This window comes from Furipterus horrens, unplaced genomic scaffold (assembly GCF_987537825.1).
Source record: "Furipterus horrens unplaced genomic scaffold, mFurHor1.1.pri manual_scaffold_17, whole genome shotgun sequence".
NCBI lineage: Eukaryota > Metazoa > Chordata > Mammalia > Chiroptera > Furipteridae > Furipterus > Furipterus horrens.
The window spans coordinates 55,541,087-55,560,612 of NW_028327187.1; the positions used below are offsets into that span (position 1 = coordinate 55,541,087).

The 19,526-nt window shown below is 36.3% G+C and overlaps 1 protein-coding gene across 2 annotated transcripts in view; it reads right to left on the reverse strand.

Moving 5' to 3' along the window:
• The window catches only part of NRK (Nik related kinase), a 220,249-nt gene that overhangs the window by 47,637 nt on the left and 153,086 nt on the right, over positions 1-19,526 (reverse strand). For both annotated transcript variants that reach the window (XM_090264658.1, XM_090264657.1), the window contains exons 10-15: positions 14,696-14,774; positions 13,441-13,616; positions 11,606-11,666; positions 10,024-11,191; positions 6,233-6,337; positions 723-790 (exon numbers count right to left, since the gene is read on the reverse strand). In XM_090264658.1, coding sequence (XP_090120784.1) covers positions 723-790; positions 6,233-6,337; positions 10,024-11,191; positions 11,606-11,666; positions 13,441-13,616; positions 14,696-14,774 — 1,657 coding nt within the window. The remainder of the gene's footprint in view (positions 1-722; positions 791-6,232; positions 6,338-10,023; positions 11,192-11,605; positions 11,667-13,440; positions 13,617-14,695; positions 14,775-19,526) is intronic.

Genomic DNA, 19,526 nt, shown 5'->3' on the forward strand with positions numbered 1-19,526 from the left:
TCTGGCCATACTGTTCTGTATCTTGAATATAATCAGTGTTTAATAAATAATTACTGAATGATTGAGTGAATAAATATAGGCTAAATTCTATTACAAATTGGGGTAAGAAGGGGTATGATTTTGAAGAAAAATCTACATTAAAATTTACTTTTCAAGTATAAATAATTGCACACAACATCTAAAATATGAAACATGGCCCTTGAAAATTACTGAAATTCACCAATATTACAGAGGTAAAAAATACAGTGACTGGTACAAACCATCATTGATAAAATGTTGAGCTTTAGATTTTATTTTCCCTATAGATTATATCAGCCTTGCAGATTCTGTGTCATTAGTTTATGAGGTTAGGAATTATTTATGTGTATGCTTTATCATGTAGCACATGATAAAATATGTAATTCAAGTACGTGATACAACTGAAAATACATTTTTGTTGTAAATTACTAATTGAAGGTTACCAAAAAATTCATTGTTCTTCCTTTTATTAAATTGTGACTATTACCAGCTAATTATCAAACTAAATGATGCTGAGATTGCATACATTAAAATGTGAAATACCTAGTTAACAGATCATTGCACTTAAGGTCTTAAATATGGGTCATTGATGATTATGTTTTTATTAATATTTTAGCTTTAACTTCACACAGAACTTAGGGTCACATAAATAAGCTTAAATTTTCATGTGATAGTAAATAGTGGGTAAAATCAGAGACACAGACCTTGAAGAGAACTTGATATTGTGAGCATGATCCTGGATGCAACACACAGAAGTAGATCTTTCTTGGACCTTAAAGACACAATGCAATATTTCAATAGAATTTTTCATCATATTTCCTTTGAGTTTAATTTATGGAAGAATGTCTTTTTCCATATGGATATATTTTCTAAAAATCCAACTCATAAAATAGATTGTATTTTAATAATTAATTATAACATTAGAGTTGCTTAACAATAACTTCTGATGATAGCCTTAAATTTAGTATAATAACAGATTCTGGAGATTATATAATCAAACACCCTCATTTTGTTATTGAGAAATCTGTAGCCCACAGAGGAAAACTGATTTTTTAAAGGATTTTACATAATCAAAGAATGTTATCAGAATATAGGTCTTCCAACTGCCAATTTAATTTTCTATTTATGTTTTTTTTAATTTTTATTTATTTATTTTTAAAATTTTCTTTTTTGGTTATTCAATTACAGTTGTCCCATTTTTCCCCCATTGCTCCCACCTCCCAGCCCATCCCTTCTCCCACAATTATATCCCTCCCCATTGTCCATGTCCATCAGTCATTCATATACGTTCCTTGACTAGACCCTTCCCTTACTTATCCCCTTCTCTCCCTCCCCCCTCCCCCCTACTGACTACAATTCTAGTCTTTGCCTATTTAGTTTGTTTGTTTCTGTAGCTCTTTAGTTTCCTGTATCTATTTATGTTTTTATATTACCTTTTAGATCAAGTTCAATCTTCTCACTCAGTATTTAAGTTCAAATTTCTCATTCACCTTTTTAAGCTAACCCTAGATTTTTAAAAAGTGTAATATACACACATACACATCATTAAGGTCTCTTGAATATAAAGTGTCCTATTTTTTAAAAAGTGTTTTTCACTTTATACTTTAACTGCAATGTCATAATCAATGTTCTAAATACTTTTTCAATTCCAAATGAATTCATTTGAATTGTATTAATATTCATTCATATAATACAACACACTCAAAAATGCATATATATATATATATATATATATATATAGAGAGAGAGAGAGAGAGAGAGAGAGAGAGAGAGAGAGAGAGAGACAGAGAGAGAGAGAGAGAGAGAGAGAGAGAGAGAGCAGCTTCTATCAGTGGGACAGATTTACTTTCTGCCAACATTAGCATTGCCTTGCCTCATTTAGTTTTACATCACTAGCTTTCTATACAAAATAGTTTTTAGTTACTTCCAAAATAGGTTGTTCTGGCATTCAACAAGGCAGTCACACTAGATTCACTAGGCAAATTCACCTTTGGCCAAGATGGAGGCATAAGCAGACACATTTAGCCTCCTTGCACAACCATAAAGAGGATTACATCTACCTCAAAACAAAAACAAAGAAACAAACAAAAATAAACCAAAACTACCAGGAAATCAAACTTCATGGAAATCCAACAAACAAAGATATGAAGAAGTAATACTCATTCACATGGGCAGGAGGGACAAAGATGAGAAGCCAAGGTGGAGAGGATGCAGTGTCGTGGTGGCTGTAGTGGCAAGGCAGTGGATATGGCCAGCCAATGGAATAAGTAGTCACACATTATAAAACTGGAAAGGACACCTGGGGAGAGATCCCAGTCCCAGGCCTGACCAAGCAGTTCACAGTTCTAGCTCCAGGAAAATAAAGCCTCATTGCTTCTGGTTGTGAAAACCAGTGGGCATTGGGACAGCAGAAGAAATTGCTGGTCTCTCAGGAGAATCCATTTAGAGGGCCCCCATTGTCCTAGAATGTACACAAACACACCCACTCTGGGAACCATCACCAGGGAAAGAGCTAGAGGAGTTTCAGTCACTTACAGGAAGTGGGTGAAGTGACTGGAAAAGGGGCAAGGGTTGATGAAACAGCATTGTTTCCTCTTTGACCGCTCCACCATATACAGCTCCTCAAGGCTATAAAACTAGTTGCCCAGCACTAATGAATACCTAAAGCTCCGCCCCTTACAACATAACAGGTGCAACAGCTCTACCTAATACATAGAGACAAACACAGGAGGCTGTGAAGTTGAGAAGACAGAGTAGTATAGTCCAAAAGAGGGAGCAGATCAAGGCTCCAGAGGGAGAGCTAAGCAAAGAGGAGATAGCCAACCTAACTGATGTAGGGTTCAAAGCACTGGTGGTAATGATGCTCACAGAAATGATTGAGAACAGCAAACACATAAGGGAATAAGTGAAGACTATACTGTGAAATGAAGAAAAATCCACACAAAGCCAATAATGAAGAGAAGGAAGCTGGGATTCACATCAACTGTTTGGAATATAAGGAAGAAATAAACAATCAACCAGTACAGAATGAGGAAATAAGAATTAAACAACAACAAAAACAAACAAATAGACAAAAAAACAATGAGGAGAGGCTAAGGAACCTCTGGGACAATTTTAAACACACCAACATTCAAATCGTAGGGGTGCCAGAAGGAGAAGAGGAAGAGCAAGAAATTGAAAACTCATTTAAAAAAAAATGAAGGAATTCTTTCCTAATTTGGCAAAGGAAATAGACATACAAGTCCAGATAGCACAGAGCCCCAAACAAGCTAAACTCAGAGAGGACCACACCAAGACACATCAAAATTAAAATACTGAAAGTTAAAGATAAAGAGAGAATCGAAAACAGCAAGAGAAAAGAAGAGAGTTACCTACAAAGGAGTTTCCGTAAGACTATAGCTGATTCTCAAAAGAAACTTTGCAGGCAATAAGAAACTGGCAAGAAGTACTCAAAGTGATGAAAGCAAGGACCTATAACTAAGATTACTCTATCCAGCACACTATCATTTAGAATGGACAGTGCAGATAAAATGCTTCCCAGACAAGGTAAAGCTAAAGGAGTACATCATCACCGAGCCATTATTATATGAAATGTTAAAGGGACACATTAAATAAAAAGAAGAGCAAAACCATGAACACTAAAATGACAACAAACTCACAACTATCAACAAATGAATCTAAAAAACAAACAAAAAGAAAGTAAGCAAACAACTAGAACAAGAACAAAAACCATAGATATGGAGATCATATGGAGGGTTATTAGTAGGGAGGGAGAAGGGGGAAAATGAAGGAAAATGTGCAGGGATCAAGAAGCATAACTGGTAGGTAAAAAAATAGACAGGGGGATATAAAGAATAGTAAAATTAATGGAGTAGCCAAAGAACTTATATGAGTGACCCATGGACACGAACTAAAGGAAGAGAGGATTGCTGGAGGGTGGGGAGGTACCGGGCAGAGGGGGCAAAGTGGTAAAAATTGGAACAACTGCTATAGCATCATCAATAAAATATACGTAAAAGAGGCTAATTCAACGTGTTACATTTTTAAAAAATCTGGTATTTTCATGATAATAAAAATCCTTCTGAGTTCATAGAAACTGTTCTAAACTTACTACACTATTTTTTTTTCTCCCTTAGTGTTTTACCAAGATTGTCTTTACACTACAACAGACTGGTAAGAAATAAAAAATGTTAATTGTTTACATGTTTTGCTAATGAGTTTTTCCAAATATAACCAGATGTTTGTCAGGATAAGCATCTGACTGACTTTTTCCACATTTGATTCACATAGCTGGTATCATTTTGACTCTGTCTAGTTCTCTTGATTCATGAAACTGATCTCAGAAAGTTTATTGACACTATTAAACCAGAGACCCCAAAAAAAGAGTAATGCCTAATATGAATTGGCTATATTTGGTCTGAAAATGGGGAGAAGAAAATGATTAGTGAGAATAGCATATGCTATAAACAGCAAAAATAAATGTAAAAAATAAAATTTGGACTTTATTGTTGATTTTAAAAGAATAACATATGCTAAGGCAAATTATACATTCCAAACCAATCATGCACCAGTCATTATACTTTGTGCTTTAGGTATCATGCTTAAGATAATTATTATCTGAGAATAAGTAAAGTCATTTTATAAGGTTGAGAGGGAGACATATTGCTACTTGTAACTAAATAATATAATCCAGCTTATGTTTCTTCTGCCAGTGGTTAGTATTTATAAAACAACACTCTATTATTCACTTCAGAGGACTGTTAGTATCAGCAAAAAATATTTAAAAAGATAATTGTTCATAACAGATACCATAGTAGACTACCATGAAGTGCTCTGAAGAAAGAAATGCAGTTATCTGGGGCCTTAGTGTTAAGAACAACAAGGAGACTCCAGGTCCACTATCAGTAAGGCAAGAACTTTTGACTTTTCCACCCATCCACATAGTCATCATCAGTGACCAAGAAATTTATAGATGGCTAGCTGCCAGATATGCTGGCTATGATACTACTTGTCCACACAGGAATTTAAATTTCAACTTGACCCTCACCAATACCATGTGCTAAACAGCTATTAGTATATCTATGAAAATGAAAGCCAATATGGACACCAAGACTGATATAACTATTACCATAAGTGTAAGAAAATAAAATACCTATTAGTTGAACCAGGCCCTGTCATAAACACACCTGAGAACAGAGACAATCAAGGAAAAAAAATACATGTGATTGAGTATAAAGAGATCCTAAATCCAAAAATTTTAAGAACCACTATTCTAGACACTTATTAATGGCACTAATTAATATTATAAGCTAAATTATAAAATTTGTATAGGCAATATTTTTACTTAAAAGAATGATTGACAAGACAAAGGATTATTCAGTGTGGGTATGTGGCAGGCATTTTATTTAAAATTAGTGAAATAAGCCTGTCAACGCAAGGAAATAAAACGACTGATGCTATTTGTTAGCAATGATAAAATTGAGCTTTCAATGAAAATTAAAAATTTAGATATACATCTATCGCCATGCACTTGACAATTTATTGAAACTAAATAATGTTCATGATGAAATTTATGATGATATTAAATGCTATTTTTGATGTTGCATCATTAACTGTAAAGTGTAAACATTTGGAAAGATCTACATAAACAGTTAACCAATATCTTCCAACCTAGCAATATACAAAAATACAAAATCATGCTGGAATAAAACATCTATGCATAACACATAATAGACCAATATTTTTTAATGTTACCAAATATACAAAATTTCACTTATATGGTTTTAGATTCCAATTCTCCATTATTGGTATATTATCAAAGACTATTGACAATTATCTTTAAAAAATTATGAAAAGTCTCCCTTTCAAACTACCTTTATGTGAGAAGCCAGATTTTACTAATATACTTTAACTTAATCAACATATGGCAACAGATTATGTGCAGAAGCAGATATGAGAATCTGGCAAGCAAAATGGATGCTATTTTTCATTAAAATTTTTTTAGATTAACATGTAATAGTTCTATTATTTTAATGAATTAAATATTTTAAATTTCATATTAATTTCTAATACATTAAATATTAAATATCATGTAAACAAAAGTTTTTTGAGGTTCTGCAATATTAAAGAGTATAAAGAGATCCTGAGACCAAAAGTTTAAGAACCACTGTCATAGACACTTAAATGTCACAGCAACTAATATTGGGAAACTTGCCTCAATTCCTTTAGGATCTGGAACATATGGTTGCAATGGTTCTATTTGGGCTTTAGCCTGAATCGAATGAAATACTTCATTGTCTGATGATTCATCTTCTTTGTCCTTTTGAAACAAACAAACAAAAACAAATAATTGAATGGTTGTTAAAATGCAAATGATAGGAGCAACCCCATCATCCTGATGCATATATAAATTAATAACTTTCAAATATTAAAATAAATTTAAACCAGTTGTTTTCAATAGTTTTGACTCTGGATCTCTTTCAGAATCTGAGGAATGCTACAGATTTTCCACAGAAAACTGTATATAGACATACATGTCTGCATATATTTTCAGGAGAATCACTGATGACTTGCAGTTCACCTATTAGAGCCAGATTAACAATCTCTGGATTGGCAAAGATACATGCACCCCAAAGTGTCCTTAAATAGAGGACTGGATAAATAAGATGTGGTACATATATACTATGGAATACTACTCAGCCATAAGAAAAAATACTACCATTTGCAACAACATAGGTGGACCTTGAGAATATTATGCTAAGTGAAATAAACCAGTCAGAAAAAGCTAAGAATCATATGACTTCATTCGTATGTTGAATATAAAGCTGAATCTCATAGACACAGACAGCAGCATGCTGGTTACCAGAGGGAAGGGGGTGGTGGTTATAAAGAGTAAATGGGGCCAAATATATGGTGATGGAAGATGGTTTGACTTTAGGTGGTGGGCACACAACGCGATATACAAATCATGTATCATAGAAATGTACACATGAAACCTGTATGATGTTATTAACCAATGTCACCCCAATACACTTAAAAAAGACAATCTTGTCTAAAGCTTAACTTATAACTCCAAACTGTCATGTTTAATATGCAGTTATAACTACAAAGTTTGTCCTTTTGTGCAATGAAAAATTTGTAACATAGCACTGTAAAGATTTCTCCCTAACTGAGCCCTAGAATAGTTTACAAAGTTTCTATTTTCCCATTTAAGCCAGTCAATATTATTATTTTTTTACTAAAAGAGAATAATGGAAATGTGTTTTCTTTGTTTCTGGTGAGTTGAAGCACTCACATAAATCTCTGAGCACTAATAAATTTTCAGGTATTTAAAAAGAACTATGCTTTTGACTGCAGTATCAATAATTTACTTTTCCTTTGCATTTTCTTTACACATAAAAAGATGAATGTTTGTACAAGGGACTAGGGTCAAGAGATTAGTAATTATTCCTTATTTACTATTTCACTTTTTCCCTGGCTGGTTTGGCTCAGTGGATTGAGCGTCGGCCTGCGAGCTAAGTGTCGCGGGTTCGATCTTCCAGTCAGGGCACATCAGAGAAGGAAAACTCTGACTCCAAAAAACCTCCGCTGCCTTGCGGCATACCTCTTCAGGGGAAAGGCTAAGGGAGTAAACCCCGACAGAAAATCCGGAGCCGGAGTCCCTAAGGCGGTTTGACGCTGTAGTCAACACCGGCAACTCCTGCGGCGCACCTGAAGCCAAGCTGTATTGACTCCGTCTTTCCCTTGGACCCTTCAGCTGCGAAGAGAGGGGGGGTCTGCTGCATGGGCAACAGCAGACCCTCCATATCACCCTGCCCAGGCTCTGTAGCTTCAGCTTCACTGGAGAGGACACTCCAGCGTCATCACAAGATGTCGATTCAACACGGGAGGAGACAGATACCGTGTCACTCCCGAGTTGGACTGCACAGCCATTCTCGGCAGTGCAAATAGACTCTTAAGAAGTTACACCATCGTCTCTCGAGACGGACGGCTGCCGACGACTATTTCACTTTACAATGGCTTCTCACATATATATTTAAAACACTGAATGACAATAAGTATGTGCATGCCACTAATACTGAGAGTTTTGCAGGGATGCATAAAAGTCTTTCACAAATGCAAAATCCATTAGATATGGTTATACTAGAGTTCATTGGGAATAGTCGTAATTTCAGGCTAATATCACCATTCTAGACTTATACCTCCTTGAATCTATCTGGTTTGTTTTCCCCCCTACCTCACACCTTTGGAGGATTGATATCCATTTCCTTTCTGGGGCCTTTTTTTCTTGCTGCTTTTAATTTTTTTCATGTTAAATAATGTCAGGGAAATAACATTTGTTCCATTGGCTCAGTGAACACAAACCAAAAGACTCCCTTATCCGCACATTCAGACAAGGTTCATTTTTAATTACTATGTTAATTATTATTAGACAAATGGATGATGATACCAGGGTTTAATTTAGGATCCTCACAATGATTCCTTTTATGTAAATGGATGCTTTACCGTAATAGAAAAAAAAATGTTCTCCTAATTTTGTTGACCTCATTAATTCGCTCATGAAGTTCACAAACAATTCGTTATCAGATCAAATTTGCTGCATTGAATTTATGAAGCCCAGCCAAATATTATCCACTTATATTAGAACAAATAAAGTTTTATTGACCATTTCAAAATAATATAAAAGTATTAACAAATTGCATCCCACATTTTGAAAGAGTGTAGAGACAAATTTGTAATGTGGCATGTTCTATGCAGCCATTTCATTTATTATCTATGTAAAATGGGTGGAAAATTAGTGAGACAAGACATACATAAGGTAACTATCTACAAAAAGTTTTGGAAACTGATTTTTCCTTCTCATTTTAAGTTTGACTTAAACACCCTGAAGTACAAAAATTAATGCAGTTCACTTAAATGGTTCATTTTAAGATTCCATGAGGGGAAGAAAGAGCAAATCAACTAACTTAGAAGTTAGAGAAATAAAACCAAAATTTTTTTATGTGTTTATTTTTAATATGTTGGGAAGTTTTAAAAAATTTTATTGAATTTACTGGAGTGATGTTGGTTAATAAAATTATATAGGTATTGAATTATACCCGAAGAATCCTGAAACCCAAATTGAAAAGAACTTATGTACCCCTATGTTCATAGCAGCGCTGTTTACAATAGCCAAGTGCTGGAAACAGCCTAAGTGCCCATCGGTAGATGAGTGGATTAAAAAACTGTGGTACATTTACACAATGGAATACTATGCAGCAGAAAGAAAGAAGGAACTCCTGCCCTTGGCGACAACATGGGTGGAACTAGAGAGAATTATGCTCAGTGAAATAAGCCAGGCAATGAAAGATAAATACCATATTCTATCACCTGATACAGGAGACTAATGAACAACACAAACAAATGAACAAAATTGAACAAGGAACAGAGTTACAGTTATCAGGGGGGAGGGGGGAGGGAGGAAAGGGAGTAAGTAGGGGAAGGGTTTGGCAAAGGAACTAATATAAATAACGTGTGAACATGGACAATAAGGTCGGGATGGACTGTGGGAGAAGGGGTGGGCTGGGTGGGGGGTAGCAATGAGGGAAAAAGTGGGACAATTATAACAAAAAAACAATAAAAGATAAAATTTTTAAAAAAGATCCAATTAGTAGAGCAATAGGGGAAAACATTGGTACAACTCTAATACAACAACAATTAAAAAATTTTTTTAAATGATCCAACTAGTTATTTTAAATATGTGTATGATATCCGTTTATTTATTAAGGGAATAACAGGTAGAAAACTAATTATTAAAGCTTTATCTCAACAGAGTTATAAAGCAATTAGCTTAATCATTCAACCAAATTTTTCTTTCTTAAGTTAAGTCACAATTATCTGGAAATTTCAGGATTTACTTAGCTAATCTTCTCTGGGACACAAGGAATATTTATTTCATTTGACATTATAGAAGGAAAACATTTTCTCTGCACATTTGACTCAGTAAAAAAAATTAGAAACTCTTACACTTGCATCTTGTCTCAATTCTTCCTCATGTTGATTAAAGATATCCTCCCACCTGTGTTGGCATCTTCGCCTGCACGCTTCTAAGTCTGAGAGCTCAAACTTTTCGGGTCTCTGTGATAATTTTTCCCAGAACCTCTTTGGTGACAGCTTTTTTGCCAATGCCTGCGTTATACTAGAAGTCTTTGATTTTTTCTTCTGTGTGTGTTCTGGTTGAGAGTAAAACATGTTAGATGACAGATTTTCCATCAGGGTTTTCAGTGGACCAAGTGGCTTTGAGTTATGTGAGTTTTGTGCTCGAAGTAAGTCTCTTGATAGTCCCTCTATCATTGCTTGAATTAAGCCCACTGACTGTGAGGGCTCTAGTGCTTGGGCCCGTTCCTTAGGTGACTCTTTGGTTTGCTCCTTTACTGGAATGAGCACCTGAGTATCCAAATGTAGTGGCAACAGCACATGGTTGTTCTGTGACAGTAGAGGCAAGAATACTTGGGCATGTACTTGTAATGACTCTGGTTCCTTTGCCTCAGTCTCTGCTTGTGTGGGCTCAGCAGCCTGTTCCTGTACCTCTGAATGTTCGGGCACCCAGTTCTGTTCCAGGTGCTCCTCAGATATCTTGTTCTGCCCCTGCTGTTGTTCAGGGGTTTGGCCTTCTCTTTGTTGTTGTTCAGGTACCTGATCTTTCCCCTGAAATTCCTTTGGTACCTGGTCCAGATCGTGGGGCTCTTTTAATGCCTGAAGCTGAGCCTGAGCTTCCCACTCTTTGGATATCTGGGCCTGTAGCTGTAGAGGCCTAGGTGCCTTAACCTTTGCCTGTAGTGGCATGAGCATCCAGGCTGCCCTCCGTAGTTGTGGGGGTACTTTAATCTGCATCTGCAGGGACCTAGATGATATAGCCTTAATCTGAACCTGTAGTGGCATGAACACCTGAGCTGCCCTTTGTAGTCGCTGATTTGCCTGGGGTTGCCCCTGTAGAGGCCTAAATGCATTGTCCTGAGCCTGTAGTAGCTTGAACACCCTGGGTGCTCCCTGTAAATGTTGAAGTGCCTGGACCTGTGACTCTTCTCGATCAGGTAACCACCTTGGCTGAGAGGGCTCTCCATGCGGGACTCTAAGTGGTCTGCATCTACTGCTGGTTGGCAGTCTCAGAAGCTCATGAGTACAACAAGGTCCTCTAGAAATAAACATACAAATATTTGCCATATAATTAGAATTATCAGTGGAGTGAATCCATTCAGGGGAAATGCTTTTATTTTTAAAAATGAGTATTTTCTTCATCAAAGATATTCTTAGTAAATCTTTCTTGAATCATTCTTGTAATGTCTAAAATATTATTTGTATTACTAATATAATTAATATTAATAGTCTGGTAATCTACTTGATCATACTATTGACAGAAATTAAGAAATCTTTTAATAGTAATCAAACTTTTTCCTCAACTTTTCCATTCAAATAGTTCTTGAAAATAGAGATCTGTTATCTGTTGTAGATAAAATTAAGTTATTATGATTCAACTGAACAGCATGGAAATTAACTGTCTTACACAAACTGCTAACATAAAATTCTATATGTAATTTGTCTAACGCACCTGAATCTTCTCATGATGTACTGCTCCTTAATAGCTTCTCTTTCAAAGATCAGAGGTATTCCTTTTTATGAAAGAAAAAAACAATTCATAGCGATCAGCAGAGATTAATGTAATCCATCTTATTCAATTTTTACCTTTTATTGCTCAGGATGTTGAGTTAATTTGAAAGAACAACAAGGAGGTAACCCTTCAAATCACACCTGGTTGGTGATGTAGACAATATCTAAGTCATTAGGCCCTTTTTTTGCAGCACAGTGCAGCTAGCTATTCCATACAGACTAATTTCTCTGGTAATAAGAAAGAAAACTTAACAATCTGATTGCTACAATTCTAAAGAGAAAGAATTGGAAAAGGCATAGGGAGAAAGGGGCAAGAGAAACTCTATATGGTTAGTAAGCATGCCTTATAGGTGTGTACTTCAGATGTGAGGATTTTATAGCTTGGACGCACATCTATCTTTGGTTATTTTAAAGAGGATATTTGAAAATGAGGATAAGGATCTTTGGTCCTTTCAAGGATAAGTTTAAAAATCTAAATTCTAGGTTTCACACAATGCATGGAATAATTCAGCTTCTTTCTTGTCAGCTGTGCTCTACTTAAATATAGATACAAACAAAATAAGTTTTTGTACATTTCCTATATTAAAGTGTGTAGGGCAACTATATTTGTATCTTCCATCTAATCTTCATATGAATATGATTTTTTCCTGTAGGAAACAATCTAGCAAACTTGCAGCTCTGGAGATTAGCAAGTCAAGTATATATGGGGTCTTTCAGCACCCATTTGAGACTCTCTGGCTTTTGTAATGCTCATCCAATGAATTATCCACCATGGCTAAATAACTTAATTCATGCTACTTCTCACTCCAAAATAGGATACATATAGTCAAGCAAATGGAAGAAGTTCCACTGTAATCAATCCTGTAGCTAATTTGAGAACGTCTGCTGCATATTTCAAGTTCTCCCTTTTCCACTCTATCACCACTCTCAACTTTGTCTATGGTGCCCCAGATTAAATATGAAATGTGCCATACGACCTGTAAAGTAGAACTTTCTAAGTCATTTCCTTTGGATCTAATGAAAATGCAACCTGTCATTTTGTCATTAATATATTTGTATAAATTAGTTCCTTTGATTACATCTTATAGTTGGAGATTAGTACGTAAAACGAACTTTGTATGGTGTACAGACTTCAAAAGTAAAAGTCAATAAACAGTGGGAGCAGGTGTGGGCAACAGGGGAAAATTGTAATGGAATAACAATTAAAAATAATTAAAAATAAATAAATGGTTAATTACAAAGCCATTTCTCTCACTGGAGTTAATTAAAATGCCATACAAAAAAAGAACAGTAAGATATAGGTTTTATACTTGTATTCACTTTGTTAGTTTTTTTAAAATTGTTTATGCCATTACAATTGTTCCTGCTTTTTTTCCCTTACCCACCTCCATTCAGACCCACTCTCTCCCCTCCCTCAGGCAATCCCCATATAGTGTGTGCTCATGAGTCATGCATACATTTTCTTTAGTTAATCTCTTCACCATCTTTCATCCAGTCCTCCACCCTGAGTTTTAAAAAAAAAAAATTGGCCAATCGCAAAATTCTTCCTGATGCTTTCAAGGTCTCTGTAAATACGAATCTTTGCCAGTTGTAACTGGCCAGAGATAATAAATTAAGAGCACATGGTACATTAATAGAAAAACTAAGTACCAAGGGCCTCAGAATTTTTACTTTCAAACCAATTCTTTAAAAATATATATTTTCCTGGAAAAAATGAGTAAGTTCCACTGTCATCTGAATATTCATTACAGTTCAATGGAAGTTCATATATTCTACCTTTTTCCTGTCTCTTTTTAATGATTCCAGTAAGATGCTTCTTTAGTGATTCAACAACATGTCTTTCATTTTTTATATTCTGAACAAATGGGTGGTGAAGCATATTTGCAGAAGTTGGACGAAATAGGAAGTTTTTTATCATGCACTTTTCCATGAAATTGTGAAACTTGCGGGACCTAAAAGACATGAATCAAATAGATAAAACAAACATTCTCAGATCTGCTATGCCCGCCCACATGTTCATCCACATGCCACTATGAAGGACATTATTTGTGGAGACAGTTGTCTCTAACTATAATTGTCTGACTTGAAAAATTGCCAAAATACCCTGCAGCTTGGCAATATAAATTATACAGCAATGTCATTCAAACCTCAGAAGAGATCAGAGCTATTGGCATTTTCTACCCAAATAATAGAAAGTTCAGTGAGTTTAGTAGTCTGTACATGGTAAAAAGTCAATGGTGGAATTATAATTGAGTGATTAATGTGATAAATGCAGACCATGGGGCTAGATAGGTAAGCACATGGCAGTCACAGTTTGAAGCCTGGATGTTTTACTTGAGTATTTGGACTTTGAACTACAGATGTATAGATATAAATGATCAAAAAATGGTGTTATTGAGACAAAATAATTTTATTAAATGGCTCATAAAAACAGATGTGTCCAGAAAGCCTGTATCTTTGAGAAGTTTAAATTAAATCACAAGCGAGAAAGTTAGTAATCAAATTACAGTCACCATTTCTACCAGAATAAGTAATATATACTAAGAATAAGCAACAGAGTCAAGTACTGGTTAAAAAGCTTCATTGAAAAGGGTTCCTGAGTTTAGTTGGTCTGTAGAACCCTGGGAGAAGAACAAGTCTTCATTTTTAGGTCTGTGTATGTTTATCTTATTGGGTCAAACAACAGGGCTGCATATCATAATCACTAACTGCCTATCTAGGCACAGTGAGACATGTTATAAGTGGTTTTTATTGGTCCATCCTATTACTGGAGAAACAACTGGACATGCTATCAATGCCAGGACTGTAAGGTCACGATATAATATTCTGGATGGTATTCCTTATTTTTAGTTGGCTAGTTAGTTCTTAAGAAAAACTAGTCATGTAAACTCAACACTTTTAATGTATTGAATTTTAGAAAATATTGTCCAACAAGGATAATCAGCAGGACTGACCAAATGAATTAAAACTTTTTTTGCTACATAAAAACATTAAGTTAATGTGTTTGGGAGATTATGTCATTCAGCTTTACCATCCACTGGATTTGACTTTAGGAGCAGATTCCCGCAAAATAACGAAGAGGGCTTCCAAGGGCTGAAGGTTACACAGTGCTGCAAAGGAAAATAGGTAAGTTTAGAATGAATGAAAAGGGAAACTACAGAGCACACTCTTCATACCAGAGGGAATCCTAAGTATCCTTTCACATTTCATTGTCTAATAGATACTAAGGAATAAATAGATTTTAAAAATGTAGTTCAGGAGAGACCTCATTTTAACACAAACAGTACTTTATATCAGATCATAAAGCTTCACTACTGCCAGCTGTGACAAATCAGTAATAAATACACTAAAGTTTTTGAAATATGTGATTGATGATTTATATCTATAAAAGTAAACCAAAAATCATGACAAAGCACTCTTCTGCATTTTTTTATTGCAGGTGTCTATAGTTGTAAAATCGAAATATGTAATTACAAACTGAAAAAGTCAGTCAATAATGTATAAAGATGACTTAGTAGTCTAAAAAGATGAGAATAGTCTGTTTTGGAAGTTGAAAGTCCTAGGAAAAGGTAGATATAGTGTAATTAACTGCTAAAAACACACTTTCTAGAATAAGATTACCTGGGTTCAGATCATAGCTCTGCTTTTGTGACCTTGGGAAAATTACTTTATCTGTGCTTTGTTTCCTTCATTGGAAAAACAAGAAACATAAAATATTCCTTCAAAAAGTTTCTGTGAGGATTAAATGGCAACCTACAAGCAAACGTTTCTGGCACAGAGCAGGCACTTAATAAATATTAGCTATTAATATTATAATAAATATTTAACTATTTGACACTTCAAGTCTTTGTCAAATGACTGGATTTTTATTACCTTTTTCAGAAATGTAGTACTACAAAGAAAAGCCTATTCTAACATATGCCATATAAATTCATTTTCTCATTGGTTTGAGAATCCTGCACATTTTTAAAAAGACTTTATTTATTTACTTTTAGAGAAATGGGAAGGGAGGAAGAAAGGGAGGGAGAAAAACATTGATGTAAGAGAGAAATATCAATCAGTTGCCTCTCATACACACCCAACCAGGGACTGAACCCACAATCCAGGCATGTGCCCTGACTAGGAATCAAACTGATGACCTTTCAGCTTGCAGGATGACCTCCATCCAACTTAGGCACACCAAGTAGGGCAAGAATTTGACACTTTCATATAAGTATTTAAATATGTAACTAATTTTACTTATTTTCTCTTGTGCTTTGATTAGAGAAAAATGGCAGTACAAAAAATTCCCAAGGACTTCCGGCCAAGATCGAGGTGTAGACAGACATGCTGCATCTCCCTCCACAACTAAGAAGGAATACAACTACCTCAAAACTAGAAACAACCAGAAGTTCTGGAAAAACAAATGACATGGAGGTCCAGCAAACAAAGATATAAAGAATAAATACTCATCCAGACAGGTAGGAGGGGCGGAGCCAGGGCAGAGGACTCGGTGTGGTGGCTGCAGCAGTGGCAACAGTAGCAGGCCGGCGGAAAGCACAGTTACATGTTTTAAAAAGCCAGGAGAGACACCTGGGGAGCGTTCCCAGCCCCTCACAAGACCATGCAGCTCACTGTTCCAGCACCAGATAAAATCCAGCCTCATTGCTTCTGACTGTGCAAACCAGTGGGGGTTGTGGTGGAGGCAGAAACTGCCAGTCTCTCAGCAGAGTCCACTTGTTTAAAGGGCCCCCATGGACCTAGAACATCCGCAAACCCACCCACTCTGGGAACTATGGCCAGGGCAGCAGCTAGAGAGGTGCCAGTCCAGTGCAGAGTGGAAGAGGTGCCTAGAAAAGTGGCGAGTGCTGGGCAAGTGACATTGTTCTTTCTTAGACCCCTCCCCCACATACAGCGCCACAATGTAGTGAAACAGGTCACCCGTTACTGAACAAATACCTAAGGCTTCACCCCTTACAACATAGTAAGAGCGACAGCTCTCCCTTGGACATGGAAGCAAACAAACACGGGAGACTTCTGGCCAAGATGGAGACCTAGACTGACACACCCCATCTCCCTCCACAATTAAGAAGGAATACAACTACTGCAAAACCAGCAATAACCAGAAGTTCCAGAAAATAAATGGAAGTCCAGCATATAAAGTTATAAAAAAGTGGTGCTCATCCAGACAGGTAGGAGGGGTGAAACCAGGGAGAAAAGGTCAAGCTGTGCTGTCTGCAGCAGCAGCAGTGATGGTGGCAGGACAGCAGTAAGCACAGACACCCATATTTAATGGGAGGCAAGAAGCTCCTGGGGAGCACCTCCAGCCGCAGGTCAGACCCGTCAGCTTGCAATTCCAAAGCTGGGGAAGGTAGATCATTGCCTTGGACTGTGAGGCCCGGTGGGGGTGGGGATGGAGGAGGAAGCTCCCACTCTCTCAGTAGAGATTGAATGGCAGAAATCCATCTTGGACCCCCACTCCCGCAGAAAATGCCCGATTGTGATGAGTGCACAGGGCTCCACCCTCTATAGAGTAGGAGGTGTGACATCCCTGCCCAGGAAGCAAAGGTAAACACAAAACTGTTTAGGATGGCACAGATCATGATAGAGATCCCAATGACGCAACTGACTAGACAGCAAATTTCTAATCTAATGAAGCAGCAGATAGGAAATCTTTCTGAGGCTCAGTTCGGAGCTTTGCTTATAAAAGTGCTTACAGGCCTAACAGCAGATCTAAAACAAGACAGGGAAGGAATGAAGGCTATTCCTGCTGAAATAAACAAAAACACATATGAAACTAGTGGTGAGGGAAAGAAAACAAGGGATCAAATCAACAAATTGGAACTTAGGGAAGGAACAAACAGTCAACCAGTGCAGAAAGTGAAAATGAGAAGTGAGGAAAATAAGGAGAGGCGCAGAAACTTATTGGACAGCTATAAGTGGGCCAACATCCAAATCACAGGGTTGCCAGAAGGTGAAGAAGAAGAACTAGAAATTGAAAAATTATGTGAAAAAATAATGAAGCAGAACGTCCCTAACTTGGGGAAGAAAATAGACTTACAGCTCCAGAAAGCACAGAGATTTCAAAAAAAAAAAAAAAAAAAACTGGACCCAGGGAGAACCACACCAAAACACATTATAATCAAAATGTCAAAAATTAAGGATAAAGAGAGAATCTTAAAAGCAGTAAGACAGAAGAAGAGAATTACATACAAAGGGGCCCCAATAAGACTGTCAGCTGATTTCTCAAAAGAAACTCTGCAGGCAAGAAGGGACTGGCAGGAGATATTCAAAGTAATAAAAAGCAAAAACCCACAGCCACGATTACTCCATCCAGTGGAGCTGTCGTTCAGAATAGAAGGGCAGAGAAAGTGCTTCCAGGACAAAGTAAAACTGAAGGAGTTCATTAGATCCAAACCACTGTTATATGGAATGTTAAAGGGACTTGTTTAGGAGAAGGAGGATCAAAACTATGAACATTAAAATGAAAACTGTATCACAACAACCAACAGAAGCTAGGAAATTGAAACAAAGGCAAACTATGTAGGCAACGAGAGTGTGAAAATAATTATACGTGGGGGGAACATTATGGGGAGAGATCAGTAGGGAGAGGGAAGGGAGGAAGGGAGAGAGATTGTACAGGAATTAAGAAGCATAGTAGGAGGGAGTGGAGTAGACAGAAAGATGTTGAGAAGAACTATATGCACAACCAATGGGCGTGGACTAAGGGGTGGGGGACAACTGGAGTGAGAGTTGTCACTGGATGGAGGGGAACAAAAGGAAAAGAAATTGAGACAACTGTAACAACATAATCAATAAAGCGTATTTTAAAAAATTCCCAAAGGAAAGCCATAGTGTAAGTTTTACATAACACTATAAATGTGTCATTCATGTGAGGACAATTTGATATTAATGCTCATTTAAAGTCATCCTTCCTTTTCCAAAATACATCTCCATAAAAACTACAATGCCAAACTGGCTTTTCATGGCAGTAGAAAAAATAACCCCAGAATAATTTGTTAGAGTGATATAAAGGCAATTGTTCAAAGATTATGTTTTTGTTTCAATTACATGGGTAAAAGTTAATAGAAAGTGCAGGTTTATAATTGAGGGGAATATGAGCCCCAGGCTCAAAAGATGAGGATCATATCTGTCTGTCTTCATTTCTTTACTATGTCCAGTATGTTATCATATTTTATCCTTTAATTTTATTGCAAATGAGTTTGTACAACATTAATTAAGTAGCTGTCATTTATTAATAATTGAGCATCATTCAGTCAACTAACATCTTCAGGGGTCAAGGGTTAGGGCATAGTCTCTGTAGGTTTTCAGTAGGAAAATGAGAAGGCCACTAAGGAATAGAACATAAAGTGGGTAAAAAAGTTATACCAAACAAGAATTGTGGAGATTTCCTATATGCTCTAATTTTATAAATGCAAATAAGTGTCCCCTTTACAACATGTGTTTTAACATTGCCTACATTTTCACCATTAGAAGATTAGTTTTTTGAAATAGCAAACCTCCTTTAAAAATACATCTCTTGATGGGTTCGAAACATTAATCTGTGAGTAATTTGAATTCAATTAAATAATGTGGTTTGTTCCTATAATGTGTTGACATCTGAAAAAATCTTCTGAATACTGAAGAGATGGTTCTTCTGATGGGACAGCAGTAAATTTTAGTCATGAGACACTAATGTAATGATTTATCAGTGTGTAAGAGAGGGACACTACAAGAAATACAAATAGGATTATAAAGAAGCATGACCGACAATATTAAAAGTAATCTCTACAACGCCAAGGGAAATGCTAATATTGAGTAATGCATAGTTTAGATTAAGGCAAATTGGCTGAAGTAGATGCCTGACAAGGAAGGGGAGTTGC